This window comes from Apostichopus japonicus, chromosome 13, assembly GCF_037975245.1.
Source record: "Apostichopus japonicus isolate 1M-3 chromosome 13, ASM3797524v1, whole genome shotgun sequence".
In the NCBI taxonomy this organism is placed as follows: domain Eukaryota; kingdom Metazoa; phylum Echinodermata; class Holothuroidea; order Aspidochirotida; family Stichopodidae; genus Apostichopus; species Apostichopus japonicus.
Genome location: NC_092573.1, coordinates 14,030,101 through 14,048,042, shown reverse-complemented (window position 1 = coordinate 14,048,042; position 17,942 = coordinate 14,030,101). Strand labels below are relative to the sequence as shown.

The window sequence follows — 17,942 nt, the reverse complement described above, 5'->3', positions numbered from 1 at the left end:
AAACATGTGACATCACAAACTAGAAACGTGGTTACGAAATTGTAACCATACTGTCTACGTACGATGTCTGAGTGTCTGAGTGCATGTCCCATTGTTGTAAACTATATTGACCAATGTTGCAGTGGAGATCATTTCACATATTCTTTCATGCGGTCTCGATATCGATAGTTTCTTAGGTTTGACGAACCTCTTGGACATTATGAATGTAAGCTTGAAAAAAGAAGAATCTTAGAGTGCTAATTTAGTATTCGTGTTAGCCCTAAAATAATTGTGAATAAATAAAAAAAACTGTCTGATTAGGAGGACACTGTAGACCAAGACGTTGACTGTTAGCGTGTTCGTGACCTTCGAATTGAATATAAAAGTACTGTTGATGTCTTTAAAATTGGCCATGGTTGGAATTATTATTTATCGAATCATATGAAGTACATTCCGTACTCGGCCTTTGTTACAATCAAGTTTACAATCATGATGTAGGGACCCGGGGGGCTTTAGCGAGCATCGCAGTACATTTTAGTCTACCGACACGATTATAAATCGCCTACACACTGCACCCACCCATCTGTCCATTAATCACACACCTACTAGTCTAAATGATGTAATTTAGTCTTAAACGTTTTTATGTTGCGAAGGAATGATATGTGAGAGAGAACTGTCGCTCACGTTGCTATTTATATTCAAACTATATGTATGCTTTTCGTCGGATATCAAATCATGTTTTTTTTTTTGTAGATTTATTAGATTGGACCTTTCTTGATGAGTCAATGGATCAGTGTTACGTAATTAATCAATGCAATCAATCCTTCACTGAGGTGTTGCATTGTTTCGCCATAATGGAAACAAACGATGCACTACGTATATATCAGCGACATGTATTATTCTTGCCGTTTCACTGCATAGTAAGAAATATACCAAGATTGGAGGGTTGTATGTGACGTGACGTGTTAGCACTTACTTATTTCGATTCTATTACAAATAGGCCTATCTTACGCGATACCTTTATATGATATTTATATGTCCTATGAACCATTGCAATTATATGACTTGGACATTTTGATTCATACTATTAAATGATAACTGAGTTCTGAATGCTAAACACTTTCATTAAAAACATCTCTTTGAAGAGCCTTAGAGTCTTCAAATTGAAGCAATTGATGTCTTGCAATTTCCTTGAAAGCTTACTGCAAGCGGGTCAGAAATAAATTTCTTTCTGAAATGATAAGTTTATGTGTCCGGAGACAACTTATAATAACACCATGTGATGGTTCGCGAGTTTGGGGTTCGTCAGAGCACGGTGTTACCTCCACGGATGTATCCCAGAATGCATCTACCACTGGCTCTTACACGTCATCTGGAAGTTCCTACTGTACCTGCAGAGAGTACATATTTATCAGGAACAATTCACTCATGAGTGTTTCATTGTCTTTTAATATATCTTACCGATATTGTGTCCTTCATTTACCTCATTTTACTTCACTTACTATAAGTATTATGAAGAAAACAATTTAATAGATTTAGACTTTCATTTGGAGAGTGACAGCTCACTCTCTATAGAGCTTCCCAATCGAAGTTTTGAAGTGTTGTAATCTGTTTGAAATTAAAGACGATGATATTCATTGACCGATTTATTAGGTGAAAGGAACTTAAATGTCTTTTAATTTATCATTACCGTCTTTGTTTATACTTTTCAGATCACTGTCAAGACTTGCTATTGTGGTAGCAAACACGTTTACAACCGAATAGAATCATTAGTTGCCTGCTAAAGTCCAATAGATAGTTTTACACAACAATTTGTAAGCTTCTCTCCAAGCACATGCACATAGGTTGTTCATATGTTTTAACATTTATTTGCCAAACTGTAAATTACGGACATGGGAAATTTGTCGGTGCAGTATGTATATGCATGTGAAATGGTGTTAGTTGGGGCGCAATACGGACGTGAATTATAAAGCGGGTGAATGCGTATTGTTATCGGCATTCTTCTAACGGGCACAAGACCAGATTTGGAACGGGCTGATCACAATTGCATCGCCCAGGCCCCTTATTGACTTGAAGTTCGTTTTTCATGAAACACCATTCTCAAAACTATTTTCCAAGGAGACATTAGTTTTGTGTGAACTTACTTCTGGCTAGGGTCTCACGGTCATTATATCATCACGGTGTACTGCATAGGCCATTATTAAGAATTGCCACTCAACGATTGATTTAAATCTGCACTTTCCGTTGCTTTGTACACAGCGTCCGTTACTTTTACTATGCCAAGTAATACTTGCACATCATGATTGGAACAAGGAGTTATTATGGACAACTCTCTGATTGGAACCATATCAGATTTATGATAACAACCTGTCTACCCATCATATCATCTCGAGTTATTATCCGTTAAGTACTGTGCATAACACTTTTGCATCTTGCCTGTTCATCATTACCCGTCAGATATCAAGCGTGTTTCGAATATGTCGAATAAAATATTTTTTGCTAAGGTTGCTGGAGACTCCGGGCCTGTTCAACCACACGAATGTTTTATTGTTTTTGCTTGGCCAACAATAAATAATGCCTTTCAATTAAATTGAGTTCACCTACAGTATGTCAACTGAGCTGTAACAAACAAACCAAGTATAGAGATCAAGAACACTTCATGAAAAAAGAAGGCGCTAATTTAAAATTCAACGCTATTTTAATAGAAAAGTATATTATTTCCCTTACAAGCATCCATACATTCCGTTTTAGGAGAATACCACCTCAGACAACATATTCAGTGGAAGATGGCTTCACACATGCCTGTCGCAAAGAGTGTTTCAACCCCCAGGCCATAAACAAGGATTCACGCACTCCACCTAGCAGGGACGTAGCCAGGGGGAGCAGGGGGAGCGACCGCTCCCCCCCTTTCAGTGTCGATTTTTTTTTTTTAAACTGTCGTTTTTTTAGCATGGTATTTTGTCAGTGCTCTTTTGATCTTGAATACTCGTCAGCTCCGTTAACTCGATTGTAATCGTAGTAACATTCACGCCTACTGATTCAACTACTTACTTATATAGTTTGGCAGATGCAATTAGCTAAATTTAGCTTATAGCCAATTACAAGCCTACAGTTGGCCACTGCGTAATAAAATACATATTGCCTACCTAACCGCACTCTATGGAATGTCACGAACTGTATGCACAACAACGTCGACAACGTTCGTTCAATGAGTCGTTCTAAGTTGTTGCACGAACAGCATGTTATGAAGCTAAGCTAGCAATCGTACGTGATACGCACTTCCTATAAATAATTATTACACTGCTAATACACTGCGATAACGATATTTGTTTTTAGGCCACTGCATATCTGGCTGTATTACAAAATATGAAAGTTTATATTGTCCATCAGTTAAGTTCGTCAAATGTATTAAAGTCCAGACATTGGACAATAAACAAGAATCATCCTACTGGAAAACTTGTAAAAGAGCACTATGTTTGTCTTTCTGATATATTATGTAAAAGAACATGTAAAAGAATTTAAACAGGAAACAAAATCTGCTGATACTGATATCATATGATCAGGGCAGTATGTAGCACGATAGTTTCATTCAACACTCTACCCGCCGAAAAAGACTATAGGATCCGATCTTGTCAGTTTTTTAACATGTAGTTAAGAACCCGTTTACGCAGATAATATTTCAGTTGAGAAAACACTTGAGAAATTGCATCAGATGGCAATCGTCGGATAGCTCTCGCCTTCTCTTAGTAGGCTAACTTAAACATTTACTAGCTACAGTTGCATCAAAGACATTTCTGGACTATCTTTGTATCTACTAGTATCAGAAGTTGAAAAGTAAGACTACTCTGTACATGTACCTTCAAGGGCGGCGGAACCGGGGGGCACAGGGGGCAAGTGCCCCCCACTTTTCCTCAAGTTAAAAATGTGCCCTTTTTCTACCTAAAACTTGTACTCTTGATCACCTTATTAGGTCAGCGATATTTCAGTAAGAGATCTAATCCTAATTTAGAACTAAGTATGTAGCACTGTAGGCCCGGGCCTACACTTTTTTTGGCCAAGGTATCTTTTTTATTAAAACACCCATAATTCAAATCCATAAGCTTGCTGGACGAGTTTAAGAGTCTAGACAGGAAAAACTATTGAAATGAACGTAGCAAGATTATGGCTAAATTAGGTGACCTATTCTTCTGTCACCTAGGCTGCCATTCATATCGCGTGCCGTTTCATTCAATACTCTACCCGCCGAAAAAGACTAGGATACGATCTTGTCAGTTTTTTAACATCTAGTTAAGAACCCGTTTACGCGATAAAATTTCAGTTGAGAACATTCCACAGTCAAATAAGCCTATCGTTGATTAACAGACTTTGTATGTATAGAGCTGCAGCACTTTGTTGCCTGTTGTTGTCACGATCGGCGTTCCAAGTTCCAAAACAGCCTTTTCGATAAACATTTACTAGCTACAGTTGTATCAAAGACAAATACTGGCTATGGTTGTATCAAAGACATTTCTGGCCTATCTTTGTATCTACAAGTATCAGAAGTTGAAAAGTAAGACTACTAAGACGGGGGGGGGGGGGGGGGGGGCGTTGATGGAGTGATGTGTATACGCAAATAAGATAATACAATAAGATTTATAAAGGGTACTAAATATCAGGCTGCATCAGTCCAATCGAATTTCTGCAAAGTGCCCTTTGACGTCGGTGCCCCCCCCCCCCCAGATTAAAAGTGCTTCCGCTGCCCTTGTGTACCTTGCTAATTTCAATACATTATGTATTTTTGAATTACGTACTATTTTAACTCGTTTGTTTTTTTGGTTTAAAAGTGATATTATATGAGGTGTCTCAAGTTAGTAAGAGGCCAGGGAACCAGAATGAACACTAGGGAAGGGCCGTTTCCAGCCATCTGGGGGGTTTGTAAAACCAAAAATTTTCTTGTACGCTCCGCGCCAACCGATGGTGGCGCTCCGCTCAGATAGTCGTGCCTACAACTTTGAAAATCCATATCAATCGCAAAAAGTGCTCCCCCCCCCCCTTTCAAATTCCTGGCTACGTCGCTGCCACCTAGACCGATCGTCTGCGCATCCGCTCGGGTTCTTTTGCGGCATCAAGGGACACATGACATGAGACCGTATGCCATAAGCCCTAGCACGACTAAAGCAACCGACAGTCTCATTCAGTTCATTCAATTATTCATGCTAAGGTATGACTGGTATAGTTGTGATTCGTTTCGCTAAAAAGGTTAGAACCAAACCACGGAGCCCAATGTATAGCCCTGTAGAACCAGTAAAATGAACGAAAAACAAACGGGAACCCATTGCGCACGCGTAGACATGCTCTGTTGAATGTGGTGTTGTGTAAAGCAAAACACGGAAATTAGTCATACACTAACAGAGGATGCCAGAAACAAAAACCATGACAAAAGTACAAATTTGTAAACACATTCTTTGTTCTTTATCAGCATCATACACAAGTGTTTCAACTAAGCACATTTAAGGTTCCAAAATACAGATTTATACACTTCTTTGCTCTTTATCAGTATCATACACACGTACCGGATTCTAATATATGTTCTTTTGTGACAAGTAAATCTATTAAGCACACGTTAGGTTCCCGAGTCGCAATGTCTAACGGGCCTTCACAAATTACAAATAAATCACTCATTCGGCACTGGAGCATTACTGAACAAAGGAATACATTGCTTTCATATTAAAAATTCACCAGTTTTTTCTATACATCTTGACCATCTATATATATATATATATATATATATATATATATATATATATATATATATATATATATATATATATATATATATATATCAGGTGCGTATCCAGGGGGGGGCGTTGGGGGCGCGCGCCCCCCGGGTAAGAAAAAGAGGAGAGAAAAAAAAGAGAAGAAAAAAGGAAAAAAGAGGAGGAGGAGGAGGAGGAGGAGGAGGGGGGAGGAGGAGGAGGAGGAGGAGGAGGAGGAGGAGGAGGAGGAGGAGGAGGAGGAGGAGGAGGAGGAGGAGGAGGAGGAGGAGGAGGAGGAGGAGGAGGAGGAGGAGAGGAAGGAAGGGAAAAGAAAAAGAAGAAAGAGAGAAAAAGGAGAAAAGGAAGGAGAAAAAGAAAAACGCCAAGACACCGGGAAGAGAATGAGGAACAGTGACATCATTACAGCGCTGATCCCTTTTATATACACAGGGTAGCCAGTGACGGATCAATGATTTCGTAAGGGTGTGAATCACCCTACCCCTTACACCGACAACTCCATTTTTTGACGTTTCCATTTTCCTCTCTCACTCATGATCTATATATATACTAAATATGGTATATCATAACGCGTGTGTGTGTATATACGCCTTAAACAATTGTAGAATTGTGCTATGAAACCAACTGTGGCTGGTCTCGAACTCGACCGTGTCGTCGGGGAACACGACGCATTTTGGGATGGGGTCGACCGCCCCCCCCCCATTCAGTATATATATTTTTTTAATGATATCGCTAGTAATTTCAAAATAGAAAGTGCTTGGATGCAACTTACAAGGCCTGGGAAGTGTCATTTCCAGCGATCTGGGAGACATTTTCGGCAAAAATTTGCTTGTACGCTTCGCGCCAACAAATGGTCCTGGTAGTGCCATTTCCAGCGATCTGGGAGGCATTTTCGGCCAAACTTTTCTTGTACGCTTCGCGCCAACCTATGGTGGCGCTACGCTTAGATAATTTGCCTACAGGCTTCGGCCCTCCCTTGGCAAATTCCTCGCTACGCGCCTGTTCGAATTTGTAAAGCAAACAGCAGATATCACATCATATCAGTGAGCCTGAAAAAAATAACCAGAAATTTTCGCGCGCGTTCAACATGTTAATGTCAATATCATATCAGCAGCATCGCTTATTACATCGCATGCCATCGTGTGCCGTACGGTCCGTTAAAATTGCGCAGTATACCGCGGGATGCTAATGAAAACAACGAAATGTGTTATGTAGATGTATAAAAAGCATGGAGGTCCAATTATGTCAAAACTCTCTTTTACATTAGTAATGGCGAATTAGGGGCTTCACCCCCCGCCGCGCCTCCTACGCCTATGTGTGTAGTGTTCGGTTTCCTTCAACCAAGTTTTATAATAGCCGTTATAAGAGGTTTTAATATTTCTACACCAATAAATTAACTGTGTCTGAATTTTCGAAAATTTCTGAACAAATAATGGGCTTAAAACCTTGAAAAGTGGGGCTGACGGGTATTGTGGGCCGCGACGTAGAATCACCTACAAAAGCAATGACCCACAGGAGATGCGATCAGGTCGAACATGATGTGTGCCGGGTTGACAATCTTCAAAAAGTTTATGGATGAAAAAAAAAAACTATTAGGAAATACTTGGTTCTTAGGCAAAAAGTGTACATCTGGTTGGTCATTTCAAGCCCGAGAAGTGCCGTTTCCGGTGATCTGGGTGGTATCAAAACAAGAAATTTTCTTGTACGTTGCGCGCCAACCGATGGTGGCGCTCCGCTTAGATAGTAATTCGCGCCCCCCGGGTTACAAAATCCTAGATACGCGCCTGTATATATATATATATATATATATATATATATATATATATATATATATATATATATATATATATATATATATATATGTATATGTATATATATATATATATATATATATATATATATATATATATATATATATATATATATATATATATATATATATATATATAAAATATATATATATTAATGATCAACACACCAGAAAAATCCACTTCACGACAGGTTTCGTCCTTTTGGGACTCGTCAGGCGAAGGTAGGAATCGAACCACTGAGTGTACAGATCAGTGAATCGAAGACCGGAACTTGTGTAACAGACCGTACCACTCAACCACAGGGATTCTACAGGTGTGTGAATGCGTATAAACTGCCTTTGTATAACTGTCAATTCTTTGTCAAATTGTCAGATTGTAAGCACCCGCGGTGAACTGTGTACAATCATAACACTTGTGCAATACGTTAGTTAGCAACTATGAAATAACAACAGTATTTAACTGTAGTATTTACTAAACTCCCTTTATGACTAAATGTTTTATTGTTTTCATAAGGTGGTAATTAACCTTGCTCAAAACAATACACACAGACAAACAAATAGTGCTGGTTTGTAGTCCACAAAGGTGACATAAAGCAGAATGAAGGATATGCCTGATAATGATATCCTCTGCAAAAGAAGCAAAACAATATTATAATAAAACAATCATGTTAGGATTAAGCAGTGACTTATTTATTTTGGAGAGAAGAGACATGGTTGTGTGTTATAACCATACGGACATCTTCGGTATATTCAGGGTCCAGTTATGGGCCTAATTGAACATGGCTTGTTCAGAATGACTTATTACAAACAAAATGCACAGACAACACATCGGCTTTAGAGGGTTGCATTAGAATACAATGCAGGCTGGTATAACTTCATTGATGAGTTGTTTAGGCAATAATTATAAATGGTCGCTTAAAACCCATTTTCACGATTAATAGATTGGCAAGCAGGTGCTTTAACCACGGTCCCAAAAAGCAAAAGTAGAAGAGACATATATTTTCTGCAGCTTCTTCAGTTTGATTCCTTGTGCTTCCTCTGTTTTTTTGTTTGTTTGCTTCTTCTGTTACGACCAGCCAGTGGGAATACTGAATCGAAACAAGAAAAAATGTACCGTACAATGAAAGTTTCTAGCCAAAGTCCAATTTTTTGGCAGCCCAAGAATAATGGCCTTGGTGAACGGAAAATGAACAGTTGACTATTCTGACCTGGGCACTGTGGCCCATTTTCTGAATGACAAGTGGTGATGAACGATGAGGCAAGTGAAGGGTACAGAAATTTGCTAATTAATATCCGAAAGCTAAGACAATGCCGATAAAGATACAATCAGATGCGATTTAGAGACCTGTCGGGCCCCGGAGACCATTTCGTCGTTGGCCCCTTCTTGCACTCTTCCTTCTTTTCATTATTTGTTTATTTTTTTGCTTAAGTGTATTTTGAAAATAACAATACAAATTACAATCATTCTTTATCCCATATTTCCTGGTCCCTCCATATTTTCTCGGCCCTAGATGCTATAACCCTCTGCTCTCTCTTTCTCTCTCTCCCCTTCTCCCTCACTCTTCAGGCCTGGATAGGATAGGAAGGTTATTACAAAGCTTAAATGATGATCTGTGGCGTATGCAAAGGGAGTGCCGTACTTCCATCTTCACTCGGGGTGCGGATAAGGGACCGTTAGACCTGTCTGTACCTCAGATCACGGCGGCACCTACTCAAAATATCATCAATAGGTCTAATATCTTTAAAGCAGCATTTTTGAAATGAAATTTATCAACTTTTCAACGCTAGTCATTAGTAACATATTGCCATAACAAAGTAACTTGTATATTTGAGGGGATGACAGCAAAACATTCTTTTCTTCGTGGTAGTAACAGCGATTTTGTAGATGAGATCACAGAACATCCTTTATGGGTCAGACACCTGTGGCTGAGAGAGATCTAATCTCCATATCTACTTCTACTTCTCAAGCTTACCTGTTCAGTAAACTTAAACAACTTAAAAGTAAACATGCCAATCACGCAATACACAACGAAGGAATTCGTATTACCACATTTGCTATTCCTTTCCGACCGATTTTCACTAATTACCACACAAATACAATCACCGAATTTTAGTATTGGATAACTGCAGCGGCTTGATTAATATTTTTCTGTCACAGTTTTTGTTAGATTATTCTACTCTCTTCAAACAATCGTCACATTTTCAAGGATATATCACTTCCGTGTTCCCGCTACAGATTCGGATTCGGATGAAATGTAATCTTACCTTGGTTGAGGCATCGGGTTGTGGTCATTGCTATTGGCCGAATGCTCGGGATTAACTGTGGCTCCGGGTTGGGCAGTCGTCTTATGACAGGCCAAATAAACCAAACATACAATGAAGACAAACAACAACAGGGATAAACCACCAAGGAGACCCAGGAACACCACTGAAGGTTCATAAAACCCTACAAAAGAATAAAAAGTATAACAATATCACAGAAAATGGATACTTTATGCTGATAATAAATATCGATTTAGTCGTATAGCTTGTTTAAAACTCAAAAAAAAAAGTTAAAAGTCAACGATCAAGATGGAATCACGAATATTATAAAGACATCATTGTAAGGGTGGATAGAAGCATGGCGGTTACGGAAATTCCAAATTCCGAAATTCCATATTGACGATATGTTGAAGGTTTACATTAATATGGAGCAACCATATAAGGTTTAGATTAATATGGAGCAACAATATAAGGTTTAGATTAATATAGAGTAACAATATAATTGGTAACACTACCAGGTTTCCAAAACTGTGCGATGTGTCTGCAATGATCGAGAAGGCGATGTGGATGTGTAAATATCCCATTCATCAGTTCACTCGAAGAAGTTCATATATTTCCTTCCCGAATCGACGTTGTGTACGACCCATAGAGACTTACCTACACAACTAACACCTAGGTCGTGTTCATGATCCCAGTAAATGTAATCCTTCGATGCATAGGATACATCGTCTGTAATGCCCTCCCTTTTACTTCTGTCACAGTCAAGGATTGACTCTGCCCCCTCAGGACACTTAATGTTCCATTCGGGTGAGCTGAGCAGTCCAAGATGCTCTGTGGATTTAATCGATTCTGCTGGACCGTGAAATCCTAGTTGTCTGCAGACCACCGTGGTTGTAGCGTCATCAAATTCGATTGTGGAAATAGTCCCCCACTCATCCTCTAAGAAAACTTCTACGTGTCCCTCGCGAGGATTATCTGACATGATGCGAATATCTATACGAATGTAGGAGGCATAGTACATGTTAGCATTACAGGACTATATTTAATACTGCATTACTTATCATATACAATTTAATGATTGGTCATTAGGCTACTAGCCAGATTCAGTACACGAGTACGTACTCGAAGTTGCACTCGAACCCTTTTTCTGTACGCGTAAACAACTACTCATCTTTTATAGCATACACAATAGTGTAGGCCTATTTATAAATAGTCTTCCTTGTTATGGCCTCGTAATAACATCGATTTGCTCTATGTAAAATCATAATCACACATCTTACAGAACCCCTTCAAAGTAACACTGGCTGAGATAAGTATTTCCATTTTCATAAATCAATTCATGGGCGATGCCATTCGTTTCAGAATTGACATCAACATGCTAAGAAAAAGTATACATGCATATACGCATACGCAAGGCCTATGGGCTTTATGATTAAGTTTTGCTTGAAAGCAAATACACAAAGAACATGTAGGCCAGTATGTTTTCACCTTTGAGTATCCAACGTATACGGTTGGCGCAGCATAGCAGCGGAAGGGAAAATGTTGTAGGAACAGTGGAAATGTGAAGAGGATAAAAAGAGAGGAAAGTGGAGCCACTTTAAGTTAAAAGATGCATACACTACATGTTAGAAATTGGTCCCTAGTTTAAGTGGCTTACAATAAAGTTTCAATTCTAAATATGATATATTACATGTAGGAATATAAGAAAGTGATTAAGGTGTGTTACATGACACCAATAGACAAGCTAAAACATTTCCTTAAAACCACATCTCACTATCACGCCTCTGACTCGAAATGTGGTTGATTTAATAAACCTACAACCAACCTACTCCAGGAATTGGATCAGTGGGAGGTCTGTGATGTCATCTGGACAAATGCTCTTCAAAAGCTATACTAAGTCTATTATCATCTTTCTAACACTTATAATGCTGGAGCGTCTGCTGAGCTGTCAAAGTTCTCTGCACTTTTTTCTTCTAGAAATGTCCTTTTCCTCTCTGGATAAATAATTGACTTACAATAAAGAAAAGCAAAGACATTTTCAGCTGAGTTGACCCTAGTGACATCACCCATTCTGCTGTTGCCAGATGCATTAACAAAATATCCTCAAATTTGAAACATTTCATTGCGATACAAAGGTTTAGGTTTTCGCCCAAAGATTCCGTAAAAGGTTCAGCGATATTGTTAAGGAATCACCTTCAGCCACCAGAAGAAAAAACCCATTAAACACCTTTTCCACATCTTAGGAGAGAAACAAGTTAGAAGTAACGTACAGCCTCAGAATAAATCTCCTAAGGTTTCATAATGTACTCACAGAAAGTGCAACGAGACTATTGCTTTTTCTCCTTGTTTACAAAATAGTAACATGTTTGTAAAACGACGATGACACAAATTTGTATTTATTGTCATATCAAGACTTCATTGGAGGGAACAATTCTACGGTTGGACAATTTCCTTTCTTTTTTTCTTGATTGAAAAATTAAAATTTCGAAATTCCCGAGTTAGATCGTTTCCAAAGCTGTAAACCAGCATAATTTACTACTACTGTCACGCTTGTGTCCAATAAATTAAATATATGGCTTCGTCGGGGAGATTCAAAGTGGGCAATAAATATCCCAAATGTGATAAAAAATTGAGATTCAGAATCGTGTGCATGGTAAGACTTTGTCGTGTCTTCTTTGAAAGTTCCTACTCTTTTTACGAGCGAGGAAAGTTTACATTTTTTGGTAACTTAGCTTATCATGTCCGCCGTATATATCTGCCTTACCTGAAGTTTACATATTTCAAAAGAACACATTGTGACACATTGCAAGGGAGATGGCTGAACTCGTATGCTGTGATATCTATATCAATATCAAGATCTATATCCATCCATCCACCCACCTACCCGCCCAACCATCCATCCATCCATCCAACCAACCATTCATCCACCCACCCAACCATCCGTCCATCCATTCATCCAACGGTTAATTTACTTAACATAGCCTCGTGGTTCTATACATGCCTTTGGTTGGCACATAGACTATAGTGCCCAGTGATTATGTTATTTATGACTTGAACTGATTCTGTACTTCTAATCGTTTTCTAGCAGACTCACATGAATCCGTATGTAGTAGTCCTCGTGGGTTTGTACTCGCACGAGTACTCGTAGATCACACACGTGAGGCAGTTTGGAAATCTAGAATAGATACTACTGCAAGTTTAAATTATTGTACCCCGTCAGAGATTTGTACTCACGAACTCATATCAGTGATTTTATAAATGAGAGGGGATGCCATGTGGCCGATCCCAGCTCATGAGTAGGCGGTGTGTATTCTGAGGATCCCAGCTCATGAGTAGGCGGTGTGTGGTGTGTATTCTGAGGTACATATCTCGACATATAGACTAGGTCAACAATTAAGGTATCAATGCAATGTTAACATGAATGAGAGCAATCTGAAAATCCGAAATCTAGAAAAGGGGGCAGAGACACCAACGTGTGACCTGTCATTGAGGCCATGGTTAAATCTGTTTACACCTTAGCAGACTCGCTTGGGTGAATACCGTCCTCGGTAAGAGAAGAGGTTGGTATTGAGTCAACAAACTCTCGACCCCTCAAAGGCAATAGTTAAAGCTCTGATATAATTTGCTGATCATCATGCTGTAATTGCCTGGAAGGTTGCAATGCATGCCCAACGTGGCTGCTATCCAGTATACGACTTTCTATGCTAGAATTTTTTAATACCGAAATTTCGATTTCTTATTTCAAGACGTTCGATTGCTTTATCTCTCTATTTAAGTACGTTTTTCGCAATTTCGATTTTTGCCTTTGTCGATATAAAAAGTCGACATAGCCAAGGCACAAATCGAACTTTGCACATTTAGATATATATTTCGATTTTGTTTCATATCATGTACCGTAATCTCAACTATCTTAAAAATGGACAACTTTATCTCAAATTTCGCCACTTTTTACGAACTTGCGACAGTTTTCTTAAAACTTGTGTCATTTTTTTTTCGATAAAAAAAAAATCGACATCCACATTTCGAAATTTTGCCTGTGGGGCACGGGTACGTAACCAGGTCCATGATCAGGGACTACCACCAGTGACCAGTAATGTAGCCTCGTGCATACGAGTTGGATGAGGCAACAATTTGAAGAGGGCATCAACAATTTAAAGAGGGAGTGAGGGACACAATACTCGAAGCCTGTAACTTGTGAAGTTATTGGATACAGGATGGTAATACATATAGGTGACGGGTACACAGTAGTTTGCCCGAGGCGTTGGGGAGGGGTACGACCCTCTGTGTCTAGGCCTAACTGCGGTTCTGACGTTGAATCTATTTTGAACACGAAACGATCCGTAAAAGTATACGGCATCCCCACCTGGTCTCTGCCAAAGTTATGTATTCTCTAGTCATTCCATGAAAAAATCAAAGCAATTCTAATCGAACTACAAAGATGATGATAATGACACTGATAAGGGAAGCGGTATATTGACGGTTAGAATAGTAACGTTGATGTTGACGCCAAGGATAGGGTTAAGTGATGTTTTTGGTGATGGTTGGTGGTGGTTGGTGATGGTTGGTGATGGTTGGTGATGGTTTTTGATGGTTGGTGATGGTGTGGATGATGACGAGAGTGATATCATACAGAAGTAAAAGGGATAGAAGAAACGGTATGAGCAGGAGCAAGAGCGGGAACAGAAGAAAGCAAGGTCAGAAACGCTGCAGAAGCTCCTCTAAGCCTCTATTTGAGTGATTTGTTTTTATTGGCAATATATCTGAGCAGCTTATCAAGGTGTGTGTGCGAAAAATATAAGACATATGCGGGATAACGGTATCATTTCCTTTCCTCCCATCTCCATTTTCCCTGTAATCTGGTATAATGAACCGATTTCAACGGTTTCTAGCCCTAAGTACTGTAGGGCGTTTAACAATGGCCCCTTTGTTAGTCCCCGAAAAATTTCCGATATATGTGGAAACACTGTAACAAACTTATTGTATGCAATATATCGTTGTAATTATTACTAGGAAATACTATGCCCCATTGCCATAAACAAAGAACCAACATTATATGCATTTCGTATATTTCATTCATACAGTAATATAATGAAAATGTAAAAGAGAAGATATTTCTCCGCTAAATCTGCTAAAATGTTGTGGATATCACGTTTGAATTGTGTTTACCCAAAATTGCTCACGAAAAATTGCACCCATACACTATAATAGAACTAACTGTAACTTGTTTACTACCGACGTACCGCAAAGAAACGTTAAAGAACAGAAATCGGCATCGGCTCCAACAATATAGGTCATTCTTAAATGTATTCCACACAAAAACTGTGGAAAAGTTCAAATTTCAAATCTGCCAAGTACCGGTAGTCCTTTCACAGAGAATGGGAACGAACTAGATTGGACGTCTGAATAACACAAGTAAATATTTGACTTGATCAAGCCTCCCACGGATGGAATTATTTTCGTAATGACGGGAAAATTGGAAAAGATGGAAGACATTTTTGCTATTCACACCAAAACGCATATAAAGTGGTCTTGAATACAAAATAAAAGATGAAAATAACCAATCATAATCATTTGCATATGATATGTGGCTACATTTCATAATAAGTGAGATCTCTACAGAAGACCCTGTTTTGGGCCCCTCAAATGACGACACAAATCATTTTCCTGAACACCTTTGGTTCACTACCATGTCAGGAAATTTGGACAAAAGCTCTAGTAGGAGTAGCATTTTTTACGTTTTCAGAAAAACGACCTCTAGTGACCTCAAATTACCGTCAACTTTATAAAATATGATCGCATGTATATGAAAACGTCACTCACACAAACCTCTGATGAAATTTCAGCCAAATAGAATGACCGTCATTCCAACGCGATGTCAAAAGCTAACAGAATTTTGACAGCCTCGCACGATCGCTATAGCAGAGCTGACAGCTTTCTGCTGAACAACAAAATTACCAAGGCTCAGCGCGACAAGAATTAACTAGAACATTGAAAGGAGCAGAGATCTTCCTGTGAATGAATAGGAGAGGACGCTGCAGAATGGGAACGCGGAGCAGGAATGGAGCAGGGAAGGAGAAGCACGGGGAAGGAGCAGCAGAACGAGAACGAGAAGCAGGAAAGGATCAGGGAAGAAGGAGCAAATCGAGAAAGAAAACAACCAGGAAAGGGGCAACAGACCAAGAATAAGGAGCAAGAAAATGACGAAGAGAAGGAGAAGGGAAGGAACAAGAGAAAGAGCTGTACATGGACGACATTAAAAAGGATAACAACTACGGTAGTCCTAACACGGGAGGATATTTGTATATATGTTGGTCCTACCTATACGTATAGGCAAAACTATACACTATGACTAGTATCGTAGAGAGTGACTTAAGATGTGCGGAAATATGATACAATAATATTTTTTCTATATAAAATCTGTTTGATACCGCTTAAAGACTCTAGGATGGATTAGAAAGCAAAATGAAAACGACATGTCAATGGGCTCCTCGGGCGATAGATGGGTTCGATCGCTATGGGACATTATGCCGTCTACTATAACAAATCAAGGAGCATTCTTTTCCCAAAAGTGAAGGGGAAGACGCAGTTTAAGATATAGAAAGCATATTTTAAAAAATGCACACTTACCTCCGTCCTGAATTTCAGCTTGGCAAACTGCACAAAGAAAGACAAAAAGATGCAAATGATCAATAGAAAACATGGCTAACATGGATTTACGAAGTAAAGCAAGAGTCGAAATGGCCAGCACATTCACTGACAAGAAGACTACAGGGTGTTATTCAAGCACAAGCAAATGACTTGAAATGGTAATGCCTCCTTTGTAAGTATCACATTTGGCTTCACCCTAAAGAAATATTGAATTTGTATAGTTGCATGTCGATCACAGTTTAAATATGATGGATATATTTGACGAGTCTGGACAACACTATTCCGTGTACTACGACATAGCTCTTTTTGAAAGGGTTCACAGACGTTGGCGCAGGTGACTTGTATTCGCACATAACATATCCTTTTAAAGTATTCTTCAATTTAAAAGAGGTCAACAGTATGTCGTATTAGGTAAATCTTCCCAAAATAACTCTATACCGAAAAAACCCTGCCACATCTATAAACCGCATCTACATACCAAATATAAGTATGGAACGCCAACAGCAACCGAATACTAATGTTCGTGGCTACGTCTCTGGATGGGATAGTTGTTGGGCATTGGCTTTTGCGTTAGAATGGACTTATTCCCTCTAGACTTGGATTACACAACTTAATACGTTGCATGTCAATGATAATATGGCGTGACATATGCTAGTGACGTCACAAACCACCATTGTGTATTACAATGTATTACAATATCATTAAAACAATGGCCATTATTGTAGTTTCATAAATTTGCTAAATTAAGCTATAGTATGTGAGCCTGGCCAATGAGATTTCAGTGACAAAATTTGGACCATTGTAGAACCACTTTATCATTTTTATGACGATATATTTGCTGCTCGGCGACTGCCTTATGGTTGTCTGTTTTTTGTCACACTTTGTGCAGAGCTGTTCGGGTGCCTATCTTTGACTACTGACGAGTCTGGGGATGTAGGGGGAGGGAGAGGGAGGAACATAATTACTCTTTGATATGATAGCAGTATTGTATCATGGAAACATTATTGTACCTGGCCTGAGCCTGAACAACTGGGGTTTGCATTTCTTTTCTGGTCAGTCCGTATTCGCCAATCGCTGTATGGCGACCACTTAATACATATAATGATGAATACTTAACATAGCAGCAAACCAATAAAACCTTAAGAAAAGGAACCCCGTATGTGGAGGGCAAGCTTTGCCAGGTTTCAAAGAAAGCAGCATATTTTGATTCATAAATGCCAGTCAAAGTGCGTCATAAATGGTAAACTATGTGAAGCGAAATGACAACTGGAATAAACAGTGATAAGCACTATGGAAATATGCTCTACCAATATATACATATATATACAGGGACGGGTTTTAATTTTAAGAAAAAGGTGTTTTAAGTGCTTTAAACTGTGATATCCAATACAGGGCTGACATTTATTTGCCACATAGTAGGAACCTATAGGACAACCCTAATGTAGAGGGCAAACCCCGAATGCAGGGACGGGTTATCATATTTTATTGTG

General features: G+C 39.0%; 1 protein-coding gene across 3 annotated transcripts; it reads right to left on the bottom strand.

Annotated features, from left to right (window-relative positions):
• Positions 1 to 86: 86 nt before the first annotated feature.
• On the bottom strand, positions 87 to 17,372 carry LOC139978579 (neurotrypsin-like). 3 transcript variants are annotated; one of them, XM_071988910.1, is made up of 5 exons: positions 16,931 to 17,372; positions 16,432 to 16,458; positions 10,462 to 10,797; positions 9,808 to 9,988; positions 87 to 1,370 (listed from the first exon to the last, which is right to left on the bottom strand). In XM_071988910.1, the coding sequence occupies exons 3-5, from the start codon at positions 10,784 to 10,786 to the stop codon at positions 1,328 to 1,330; spliced, it is 549 nt and encodes a 182-aa protein (XP_071845011.1). In that variant the 5' UTR covers positions 10,787 to 10,797; positions 16,432 to 16,458; positions 16,931 to 17,372; the 3' UTR covers positions 87 to 1,327. The 3 variants fall into 3 exon arrangements, with proteins under 3 accessions (XP_071845011.1, XP_071845009.1, XP_071845010.1); XM_071988908.1 differs by lacking the exon at positions 16,931 to 17,372 and having other exon boundaries at positions 16,432 to 16,890; XM_071988909.1 differs by lacking the exons at positions 87 to 1,370; positions 16,931 to 17,372 and adding an exon at positions 8,582 to 8,630 and having other exon boundaries at positions 16,432 to 16,883.
• Positions 17,373 to 17,942: the final 570 nt, after the last annotated feature.

Bases quoted from the DNA above. Each gene is read 5' to 3' on its own strand.
- LOC139978579 (XM_071988908.1), bottom strand. From the start codon at position 16,513: ATGTTAGCCATGTTTTCTATTGATCATTTGCATCTTTTTGTCTTTCTT. The intron at 10,798-16,431 runs GTAAGTGTGCAT...ACATTCGTATAG, and splicing joins AGCTGAAATTCAGGACGGAG to ATATTCGCATCATGTCAGAT. The intron at 1,371-9,807 runs GTAAGATTACAT...TACTCTCTGCAG, and splicing joins AACCCGATGCCTCAACCAAG to GTACAGTAGGAACTTCCAGA.